Genomic DNA, 11,813 nt, shown 5'->3' on the forward strand with positions numbered 1-11,813 from the left:
CGCTTCATAATAAGTTCTGATGTCTGGTAGAACAAGTGCTTCCATATTGTTGCTCTTCAGAAGGGTCTTGGCTCTTCTTGGCCCTTTGCTTTTCCATAGAAAGTTTAGAATCAACTTGTCGAGTTCCCCAAAAACAAACAAATGAAATAGCTTGTTGAGATTTTTATTGGTATGTTTTAGGTCTTTTTTTACTTTTTGAGAATGGGATACCCTGAAGTAAGCAATAACAAGGTTCTATCAGCCTGGGGCATTCCCCCTTAGAGAGAGAGATGTAAGTCAGGGAGTGTCCAAGAACCCCTAGGACTTTATTCCAATGCAACAAGTACCCACTCAACCAAGCAGCAGCTGCAACAACTCCATGAACTGAGCCAGGTCTTCAAAGCCTGTTGAGATTTTTATTGGCACATTTTAGGTCTTTTTTTACTTTCTTTCAGTGAGGTGTTTATAGTTGTTTCCAGTAGAGGTCTTGGACAACTTTTGTTAGCTTTATTCTCAGGCACTTGACTGTTAAAAGCAATTATAAACATAATCTTTTAAAATTTATTTTCTAAAGTTTGTTGCTGTTATATAGAACTACAATTGTGTGTATGTGTATATGCGTATTTATCTAGCAACTTTGCTAATTCTATTAGTTGTTATTCTAAAAATCATTTTGTGGATTCTTTTATATTTCCTAAGTTCACCGTCATACCATTTGTGAATAATGCCAGGTTTGATTCTTTCCAATTCTCATACTTGTCATTTTTCTTCTTGCCTTAGTGCACTAGTTAGGACCTCCATCACAGTTTTTTTGAAAATTGTTTTTACTTTTTTGGAAATTTAACAACTAAGATTTATTAATTTTGTTGAATAAATGAACTACTTTTAAAACAGGATAAAAATCAAAAAGTACAGAGAAGTGAATATATTAAAAGTCTCTCTCCTATGCCAGACCTTCATTGGTTTGTTAAAAATGTAAGCTCTCTGACCCTTCCCTTGACCTACTGAATCACAAACGTTAGTCACTGGGGCTGGGATATGTGTATGTTTGGGAAACTCCATAGGTAATTCTGCTAATTAGGTTTGGAAACCAATTCAGAAGGTTCACCTATGCAGAGATTAGTAGGATTGAGTAATATAGTGATTCTCAATCGTGGCTACATGTTAAAATCATAGGAAAAACCCAAACCCAAACCCGTTGCTGTTGAGTCGATTCCGAATCATATCGGCCCTATAGGACAGAGTAGCAGTGCCCCATAGGGTTTCCAGGGAGCACCTGGTAGATTAAAACTGCCAGCCTTTTGGTTAGCAGCCAAAGGCTTAACGGCTGCACCACCGGGGCTCCAATATCACAGGAAGGGCCTTAGAAAAAAATCCCTGATGCCTGGGCCTTACCCTAGACCAACTACTCTGAATCTCTGCAGGTGAGGCCCCAGGCATCTGTATTGTTTAAAGCCTCCCTACTAATGGAGGCAGAGTTGGGGTGGTGGGGTGAGGAGGGGCAGGAGGGAGGGTTTACAGAGGGGTATGAGGAAGTTTAGGGGATGGTGGGTATGTTCACTATCTTAATTGTGGTGATGTTTCCCTAGATGTGTGCCTATGTAAAAATTTACCAGATTGTACACTTTAAGTATGTGCAGTTATTGCACATCAGTTATATACCAGCAAAGCAGTTTAAAGACTCCCCAGGTGATCCTGATGCACAGCAATGATTGAGAATCACTGTTGTAATAGAAGAGGCACAGGACTGGAAGTAGAAGTTGGATAGATTTCCATCTGCCAACAGTTGGCTGTGTACACTTAGACAAGCAACTTCTCCCCCTCTGGACCTCGGTTTCATTCTGAGCCGATGGATTCAATTTCTTCTCAAGTCCTTTTCAGCTCTGACATTTGGATTCTTCTGCTCAGCCTGGCAATGCCGGCTGGGCTGCTGGTGCACCTCCAGGTCACACGAGGGAGCTGTGCATCTGGCTGCCTCTTTCTTTCAACTGAACAAGCCTGTGAGGTCAAAGTAGGCTGGTCAGGCATCTTTCCCTTCTTTCTGTACTCGCCCATTTGGCGAGCACAAGCCCTACTTCTGAGCTATCATCTTCATCTGCCCCCACCCACTGGTCCTGCTGCAGGTGAGCCTTTCTTTAAGCGATGTAAATGCACGAATCTTTGAATGTATAGAACGGCTTTATAAAAGGATCCCCAGATTGCTTTGAAAGTATCCAGCTTCCCCAAAGCAATTACAATAGGCTATAATTGGAGTGTGTGTGCGTGTGTGTGTGTGTGTATTTCAGTAGCATATTAACAATATTACTCTACTGTCCCTAGGAAAATTATCCATCCATATAAATGACAGTTACGTGTTTGTTAGAGGTACAGTTTCAATATCCTTTAGGCAGTAAGTGTTGCTTAGGTGAAAATAAGAATCAAGGCTAGCAAATAAACAACGTCTTTCTCTGTGGTAATATATGAAGTGCTTAAATGGATACATGTGTGTGTCTGTGTGTGTGCGAGAGAGAGAGCGTGTTGGTGTGTGTGTGAGTATCTGTGTGTTTGCATATACTCAGTTGAACAGGTTGCTGAAATATTTTTAGAATGGAGTCTATTCAGACATGCTGGACATTAATCTCTATTTTTCTGGGATCAGATGGGGAAAAAAACTCTGGATGCCACAGAAGAGACTGACTAGAACTAATGTTACAAAAATCGTCTAACTATACCGTAAACTTTAATAAAGGCATTGTTTGAAATCCAGCTCAGGAGTGGGAAGCAAATACTCTCCTGAAGTGTAACAACAACAGCAATCATAACAAAAAAGAAAGACCCCCCCGCCAGATTTCCAAACAATGCTGCAAGAACTGTAACCGTTAGTAGCTTCTTATTGTTTATCTTATTGCAGTTTTCTTCCTTTTTGATTCCTAAATTTCAGATTATTCTATGAGCCAGTTACAACACCTTGTGGGCATACCTTCTGCTTGAAATGCCTCGAAAGGTGCCTGGATCACAACGCGAAGTGTCCACTGTGCAAAGATGGCCTTTTACAGGTAAAAAAAAAAAATTATTTCTTTCTTGATTGAGTCGGTTTATTTGTAATTAGGTACTAAGACAATGTCCAGTAAGATCCCAGAAGCTGCTACATTGTGCAAGGGAAAAATACCCCCTCAGACCATCTATTTTTCTTGTCTTATAGCCACCCTCTCCCTTTTCCACGAAGTACTTCAGGAAAATGAGGCAGCATCTAACTTTATTAATTGTCAGTAGCAAAATTAATTTGTGTTGGAAACAAAAGTATTAGCTAGTCAGATGATAAACATAAATCCTGATTCTAATCCCAGCATATCAGGCACCTGATTCACTGTAATCTTAAGTGAATCTTTTGTACTCTTTGGGCTTGGACTAGATAAGCTCTGAAATCCCCTTGTCACTGATGTTTACTCCATGGTTTAAAGAAATCAGCTACCAAGACGCGAGAGAAACCTCGTAGACTTTCAGTGTGATCCTGGTCTCACCCTTGGGGAGCCACTGCACTTATTTGCAGATACTTGGTGACTTCAAAAGGTCCGAGATGTTCAGATCCTCTAAAATTAATCACACAACCTCCCACCTTCGTTTTTCAAGTGGCCCTGATAAAATTTCTATAGCAGAAAAAGGATCCTGGGAATCTGTCTTGTTTTCACTCCCTTGGGCTTATGTGCCACATTTTATAATCAGTATTATTGTCCCTTGGATCCCTGGTGGCGTAGTGGTTAAGAGCTCCGGCTGCTAACCAAAAGGTCGGCAGTTTGAATCCACCAAGCGCTCCTTGGAAACTCTATGGGGCAGTTCTACTCTGTCCTGTAGGGTCACTATGAGTCTGAATCAGCTTGCCGGCAATAGGTTTTTTTTTTTTTTTTTTAATTATTGTTCCTTGACCCCTTCATCCCTGCGGTGAGGCTGGGGACTCAGGTCTATTTCTAGGTGAATGTAGGTCCAGAGAAGTCACATGTTGAGCTTTCTTAACACCCCAACATTTAAACTCAGGGAATGAAATGAAAAAAAACATGAAGGGTAACTTTGGGGATGTGTACTGGGATTGGGGGAGAGGCTTGTTGTCATACCCTTCCCTAGATAAAGGGATGGGATTTGCTGGGCTGATTGTAAGTGAGAAGCTCATGGTCTTTGTGACTACTTAAATCATACTTTTGCATCATGGTAACACTGCCAAATTCAGAGAAGCAGAAAGAAGAAAAGTCGACCCATATGCTCATCGCCTAGAGAAAACCAGTGTTAACATTCTAGCATGCGCCTTTCCTAGGCTTTTTGTTTTAGCATCAGTTGAGGGGTCACCTCCTTCTCGGATTGGTTGTCTTCTGAGTCACTGCTTTTCTCCAAAGACTGGGACCCTAGTCAAAGCAGTTGATTCTCTTGTAGGCAGGTGATGGTAGTGGCTGATAAGGCATCTTGGAAGCAGATGCTGTGGGGTCATAGACTCAGGGGCTAGAAGATAGGTTCACCTATCTCTGTGTATTCGCACAGGATCACACAGCATTTTACAGAGAGATAAATATCTTATTCCAGTCACGTTTACTGCAGAATAGACAGACACAGCCCACACTGGGAAAGGAAGAAACATCTGAAGCGAGCAGTTTTGTACTCAGGAGCTCCCCCTGCTGGGTCTGTAGAGATCGTTTTCATTAGCGAGCAATTTGCTGCCGCTGCGGTTTATAATGCCCCTTGTCTGGTGGTTCACACTGTTAAATGCCTGCAACTTATAGATCCCTGTATATAACACCATTTCAGTGATAACTAGATGGTATATTTAAAAAGCAAATAGACAAAACAAGCAAACAAAATCACCAGTTTTCAGCTTTTTTTTTTTTTTTTTTAAACTGAAGTTAGAGGAGAGCAAAACATGTAGACTTGCAATAGCCAAAAGCCAAGCATTGGAGGGGGGTGTGGGTAGGGGCATAGCAGGAAAGGATCAATGATCAAAATTGCTTTTTAGTTCCCTAAACCTTGTAATCACGGACTTTCAGCACGTCCCAGAGACCATTTCTGTGAGCTGGTAAACACACAAACCAGAAAGAAGGAAGTGAGGGGTGTGTATATATATATATATATATATTTTGACAAGAACATGATCTCAATTTCCGCGTTTCGGGAAAGCTATGAGAGTTTTAAACCTTCAATTTATTTTTTTCTTGTCAAAGTAGTTTTTATAATTCTAAAAATAAATTCATTGCATGTGTTTTTTAAACTGAACTCTAACATCTAGAGAATACATACATTATGATAGTATCAGCTGCTAATTTGTGGGTCCAAGTTACTCTAATATGTGGGTTGTTTTACTATTCTGATTACCTCAAAAGTGCTTTGTGTTTTTCCAATGACTGCATAGTATCTAATTGCTTGTTCTTCCCCATATAGTGCTTGGCTTCAAGAAAATACAGCAAAACTGTAATAATGGAAGAACTAATAGCTAAATTCCTTCCTGAAGAACTCAATGAGCGAAGGAGGCTTTATGAAGAAGAAATGGAAGAACTTTCTAAGTATATACAAATATATATATATGCATGTTTCTATTTTTTGGTTTCACTCATACCAGCTCATGAGAGCTGAATATACACTTCTCTTCCCCCTCCTCATTCAGTGATATCATGGTAGTGTGAAATTGGCCGTGGTGGGAGTATTTACAACAGAGAAATTGGCAAGTTCTACAACCCAGGGCTTATTTCTTTCAGAGAGCTAGTTGTTAAACATTTATCAGCACACCACTGAAGAAGCGTGAGCTGAACCAGGGCACAGCTTGGCACTAAGACAGTGTGTCACTGGCGTCAGTAAATTGGGAGTAGCTTAACCAGGAGAACCTAAGGGTCAGAAGTATCCAGAGACTGTCTTCAAATACATGAGGGAGTGCTACAAGGTTAAGAACTTTGGTACCAGCCAGGCCTGGGGTTAAGACCCGGTTTTGCCACAAAGTAAGTATGCTTTATGACCCTAGGCAGGTCACTTAACTTCCCTGAGCCTCAGTTTCCTCATATGTGGCTTGAGGATAATAATAATTTTTACCTCATGTACTTGTTATGAAGATCAAGTGAGGTAGTACATAGTAAGCCATGTACGGGTAGTGTGAGAGGTGAAGGATAGGAACAGAGACGTAAGTGGGGCTCCAAGCTCTCTGCCTGGCTGGAAGAAGAGCTCACTTAGCAGAAAAGGCAGGAGGCAATCACTAATCTCCGCCTCTCATACTACTTCCCTTCGCTCTCCCTATCTCTGGTGGAACAGAACTCCTCACAGGATTCTGGAGGCGAGGCTTCTGATGGCAGAAGCTGTTCTGCTTTTATGCTCAACGTGTGGGGAACATTTCTAAACTCTACCACCGATTTGAATGTACCTTTTACTCTGAATAACAGGTTTTCCTGAAAATCTAGAAACAAAGTCCTTTTTTCTCTTTGACTTATATTAGAACCACTCAGGGCATCTTTATCTTTATTTCTGATTAATTAGTCTTGTGTCTCTTTAAGGACTCTTGTCAACATTATTTAATGTCTTATTAACAAACACTAGAATATGCTAGGAGCTTTCTATTTAAAGGAATCCTAAACTTGATCCTTTTGAGAGTTGACCAGATGGTCCAATATCTATCATTGATTTTACGTTCAGATGTTCCTGTATTGGATTTGCTAGACGAATAAGAGGACAGTGACGCAGGAGAAGCTGGCCCGGTTGGTGGCTCCCCAATGGGCTGCGTGTCTGAATCTCCTGGGGCACTTGTTGAAATGCAGACTCCTGGGTACCAATGCCAGAGCTACTGAATCAGCGTCTCTGAAATTTCAGTAGCCCAAGCATCTGTATTTAAATGTCCCCGGTGACTCTGACGCACAGGAATGTTTGAGCATCACTGGGCTAAACTACTCTTGCCTCTTGCTCCTCCTACCCCCCAGCTGGGCCTTCTATGCCGATTCTGTGGGGGCTTTGAAACTTTGAGTTGCCTACAGGGACCTTGCAGAGAATTTCCCACAATCCCTTTGGGGAGCATCAGTACCCTTCCCCATACTGCCAGCAAAACACCTGAAGAAATCATTTTGAGTGGAGAACATGAAAGAAAGAAAGAAAAATTTATGAGGAATAAATAGCATCTGTAATGATAAGGTATTAGAGAACTACTTGAGCCAGATTAGAATGTGTAGGAATTGCATGATCTTAGCCATTAGGCTAGTCTCCACACCAGATATTGAGACTCAGCCCACAGCATCAGTTCCATTTCAGTATTTTTCTGTTAGCCATCAAAACTTGATGTTTCCTTGCTGTTTTCCTGGGGCACCACAGGTAATGTTTGTCCAACCTTTCTGTGTTCCACCCTATTGCTCTAAGATCCATGTCATTTACTTTTTCTGACAGCTTAAATAAGAATGTGCCTATTTTCGTGTGTACTATGGCCTATCCCACCGTTCCTTGTCCCCTGCACATCTTTGAGCCTTGTTACCGTCTGATGATTCGTAGATGCATTGAGACAGGCACAAGACAGTTTGGCATGTGCCTTGGAGATCCTGTTAAAGGGTAAGTGAGGAGCTAAGCGAGGAAAAGGAGGTTGGGTGAAGAGGGTTTGTTTTTACCTTGAGGTGTTCCCAGGAGACAGAGAGGCACTGCTCATGAAACTTAGCCAGATCAAGACATGAGCATTTGTAAAGATCAGGGTCCCTCCAGCCCCTAGGTTACCATCTGAGAGGCTGCCTATTTAAAAGAACCCCAGGATTAGTCTTTTGTTAAACAGGTGGTATATATTATAAAACTTGTTTTATAAGAGTGTGAGCCAAACTGCCTGGGTTCATATTCTGGCTCCAGCCTTGGAGTAAGTTTGACCTTGAGCAAGTTGCTTAACTTTTCTGTGACTCAGTTTCCTTATCTGTAAAGTGAGTAGAATAATAGTGCATACCTTATTGGGTTTGTTGAGAGGATTAATGAGTTAATGCACATAAAGCACTAATCACAGTATCTGGCATGTAGTATGTGCTCAATCGATGGTAGCTGTTATAATAATACGTTAAGATTTTTTCACGCAGGTGGTACTACCTGTTGTAGACCCTGGAACAGGCAAACTGTCCGAAGTCCTTTGAGGTACATCATAGGTTTACAGAAATGGCAGGGGACAAGGCTAAGGAAACAGAACTTATCAAGGATCTACTTTCTTAACTCCACTCTCAATAAACAGATTTGCGGAATATGGCTGCATCCTAGAGATTAGAAATGTTCAGTTCTTTGCTGATGGCCGCTCAGTGGTTGACAGCATAGGCAAGAGGCGCTTCAAGGTGCTCCATCAGGGCCAGCGGGATGGTTACAGCACAGCTGACATTGAATACATTGAAGATCAAAAGGTAAGGGTGGCCATCCCATCCAAATCCCAAAGCCAGAATATCCCTGTAACTTTGTATACAAAGATGGTTACAAAAGAATATCTCAGAACTATTGGGGGCCTTGAGATGCCTCACTAAATTACTTCAGCAACATTAAATGCTGCAGGGTTGGTATTCAGTTGTAAACTGGTGGTGGGCACAGTTGTCCTGGCTCTCCCTGTTCATCTGCTGAGTTGCATTCACGTGTAAGAAATGCTATATTAGGCCAACCCTAGGGCCCATTTAGCCCAGGGTTTAGGTCCATACCAGAGGTACCAAGGGACAGACTGGAGTGGGGTCTACATATATGTATTTATTTATTTGACTTTTTACTTGGAGATAATTATAGATTCATATATACATGTGTTTTCAAATGTGTCACCTGGCTAAGAGCGCTTCCCCATAATCCATCATCCCATAAGGTAGAAAGATTGCGTGTCCAGTTAATCCTTGGTTTTCTGAGCTAATGAATGGAAGACAAGGTAGATGATCCCATGTTTGTTTATATTTGCATTCACTGCAGAGTACAAGATTGATAAATAGTTGGCCAATGGATAAATCTATTTGGCTTGAAAGATAGTTACACACTGAGACACAAACATATTCATGTCTCTTTTCCTAGTGAGCAATGGGAAAACAGATGTAAAAAATGAAAAGGGCAGAGGTGTACATCAGCATCACGTAGTTTAACAGCCCCCCTCCACTCAGGCCAGTTAGAGTCTCTGGTTTCCCATATGTCTTGCTGTTTTAGCTAATTTACCCAGCTGAACCTTTCCCTTTCCTCCACCCCCAGCAGTATTTACACACAGTATTTACATATCTGACTGAGAGGCCTTTCCCATATTACATAAGAGAAAGCTGGATGAGTGACCCTTCCCTAGAGAGACAGGATGGATGCTCAGAGAGAGTCAAGTGTTAAAAGTGGTTCTGGGAGTGATGGAGAAGATACAGAATGCTTCACGTCCACTTTGATAATTCCAGGTTCAAGGAGAAGATTATGCTGAGCTGTTGACGTTACATAACTGTGTATATGCGCAAGCGTCACTGTGGTTTCATTCACTCAAATCATCTATGAAGAATCGGATACTTCATCACTTTGGTCCAATGCCAGAGAAGGATACTGATCTCCAGGTATATAAAAATGTCTATTTATAGTGGATTGCCCTACCGGATAAAAGCGTGAGAGTACCTAGGATATGTGGTTAGATGGCTGTATGATTGCTATCCGCCAGTGCAGAGAGGAAGATGGATCCAATTTGGTATTGTTTGACTGGGCAGGGGACATCATGGGTAAGACCAAAAGGATCCCAGTCGGAATTGGGATAACTAAAGTAAAGCAGTAGGAATTTGAATTCAAGATGGGTTTTGAGAGATAAATCATATGAGAGAACAGGAGCACAGGCACCACCAATAGAAGACCCTTCAGTGGGAGTCCAGACTTACATCATAGTAATGTGTTAGGATGACAAGACACACGCCAATGTCAGGGCTTAAGAGAAGGGTATCCTGGGAGCTGGGACCAAAGCTTCCAGAAAGCTTCATAACTCTCTCCCCTGTTGCTGCAGGAGCTAGGAGGTAGGGCCAATTACCTTACAAGATTCCAGCTGTAAGACCACAGAAAGTTTTCATGCCCAGACCCATTCACCTTAGCCCTACAGGTCTAGACTCTTATTAGTGACCTCATTTGGGGTGACCGGATCCAGAGAAAACTGACTCAATCTCTAAATTTATCCTTGGCTGAGTTAAAAAGCAGTTCATCTGGCTCTACTGGATCAGTCTATTTCCTGGGAGGGTGGGTCCATTTTGGAGATCAAGCTGCAGATGAGAAGCAGAAAATGGAAATAGTTACGTTTCACCAATCTTTGCTTGCTTGGTATAAACCACCAAATACTTTGAGGGAGTTCCACTTCAGGGAATACTTTCTAGGACACGACTAGAGATAGCCTGAGCAAGTATTTCCGCACCATCACCTTTTCCCATATTCTAAGCTGGCTGTCCTACATGATTGCCTCTATAACTTTCTTAATTCATTACTTACCCTCATTCCCAACTCTTTCACGATAGAATAATATGAATATGCATATTCTGTCTTCTCTGCCAGAAGACTGGTCCTGCTTGCCTCTCTAGCCGTGTGACCTTGGGCGAGTCCCTTCCCTTTCTCAGCTTTTCCCTCATCTCTGAAATGAAAGAGGTGGATGAGAAGGCCTCTCATGTCCCCTCTGCTTCTTGCATTCTGAGGAGCTTGAAAACAACCATCTATTCCCTAATGGTCTGAACTGTCTTGCTTTCTCCAAACCAAAAAGCTGGCTCTTTTTCCCCATGCAAAGGCGTCGTGAGTGTTGAAGGGAGAAAGGCCAGTTACTGCTTCCCAATGACCCAGCTCCTGGCTCTGGGCCGCTGTGACTCAGGAGTACAGCATAGCTCTGAGCAAGCTCATGATCAAGCTTAATGTTCCCCTTCACCTTCTGGGAAGCATTCTCCCCCAGTCAGGCAAAAGATAGAGATTAACAATGATTACAGCATCTTTCAGAGGAGAAAACACAGATGCCACAGTATGAGTCATAAGGGCTCAGTGACACAGAAATCTGAAATCTTGGGTTTCATTTCATTTCTTATTAAAAACTGTCATCATGTTGTTTTGGTGGCAGCAGCAAAAAAAAAAAAAAAAAAAAAGTACCATCTAGTTTGCTCCAGTCAATGCTGTAGCCCCAGTGGTCCCACTAATAAGAATGTTCTAAGCCTCAAGAGAAGGTTTATTAGAAACAGCCCCAAATACTAACAGCAGCTTAAATATTCTTGTTAATGATCTTGGAAAAGAAAGTTCTAACATTCAGAGTTGATAATAGGAGGGAGAACATGGTACAGGCTACAGTGAGGGACAAAAAGAGTCCAAATGAAGGTAGAGGTGCAGAGAGGCAAAGAGGTCATGGATTTAGGGAGGATCGGATGAACCAATTTAGGACCAAAGAATCCCAGGTGTTGGTGGCTTGACCAAAATGTGGTTCTGTGTTATCCTAAAACTAACCTTCCAGAAATCATGAGCAGAGAGACCTAAGCAGTCTTAGAAATGGAAGAGATTGAGTAGTGGATATTCCAGCTTATAAAATTACACTGGCTAGGAGGCATGGTGTCTTGTTAGAATATTGATTTGTCTGCTTTAATAAATACCAAAAATAATGGTAGCTTAAAGACAGATAGAGGGCATAAGTCCTAGAGGGATGGTGGTGGTGGTTGTGTGCCTTCAAGTCGATTTCAACTCATAGTGACCCTGTATGATGGTAGGACTGCCCCACAGAATTTCCTAGGCTGGGAGCAGATCGCCAGATCTTCTCCCACGGAGCGACTGGTGGGTTCAAACCGTAAACATTTCAGTTTGCAGCCAAGTGCTTAATCACTGCATCACCAGGGCTCCTCCTAACTCGTTGCCGTCGAGTCGATTCCAACTGATAGCGACCCTATAGGACAGAGTAG

At 42.0% G+C, this 11,813-nt stretch overlaps 1 protein-coding gene across 5 annotated transcripts in view; it reads left to right on the forward strand.

Moving 5' to 3' along the window:
• The window catches only part of LONRF3 (LON peptidase N-terminal domain and ring finger 3), a 38,099-nt gene that overhangs the window by 20,446 nt on the left and 5,840 nt on the right, over window positions 1-11,813 (forward strand). For 3 of the 5 annotated variants that reach the window (XR_002824629.1, XM_023734491.1, XM_004379808.2), the window contains 5 exons: window positions 2,900-3,014; window positions 5,377-5,498; window positions 7,351-7,509; window positions 8,162-8,324; window positions 9,324-9,473. Coding sequence is in view for 3 of the 5 variants with exons in the window: in XM_023734491.1 (XP_023590259.1) it covers window positions 2,900-3,014; window positions 5,377-5,498; window positions 7,351-7,509; window positions 8,162-8,324; window positions 9,324-9,473 (709 nt within the window). In the remaining 2 variants the exon portion in view is untranslated. Of the gene's footprint in view, window positions 1-2,899; window positions 3,015-5,376; window positions 5,499-7,350; window positions 7,510-8,161; window positions 8,325-9,323; window positions 9,484-11,813 lie in introns of those variants that run through there. The other 2 variants (XR_002824630.1, XM_023734492.1) reach the window with 2 other exon arrangements.

The sequence above is a fragment of the Trichechus manatus genome, unplaced genomic scaffold, assembly GCF_000243295.1.
Source record: "Trichechus manatus latirostris isolate Lorelei unplaced genomic scaffold, TriManLat1.0 scaffold00068, whole genome shotgun sequence".
NCBI lineage: Eukaryota > Metazoa > Chordata > Mammalia > Sirenia > Trichechidae > Trichechus > Trichechus manatus.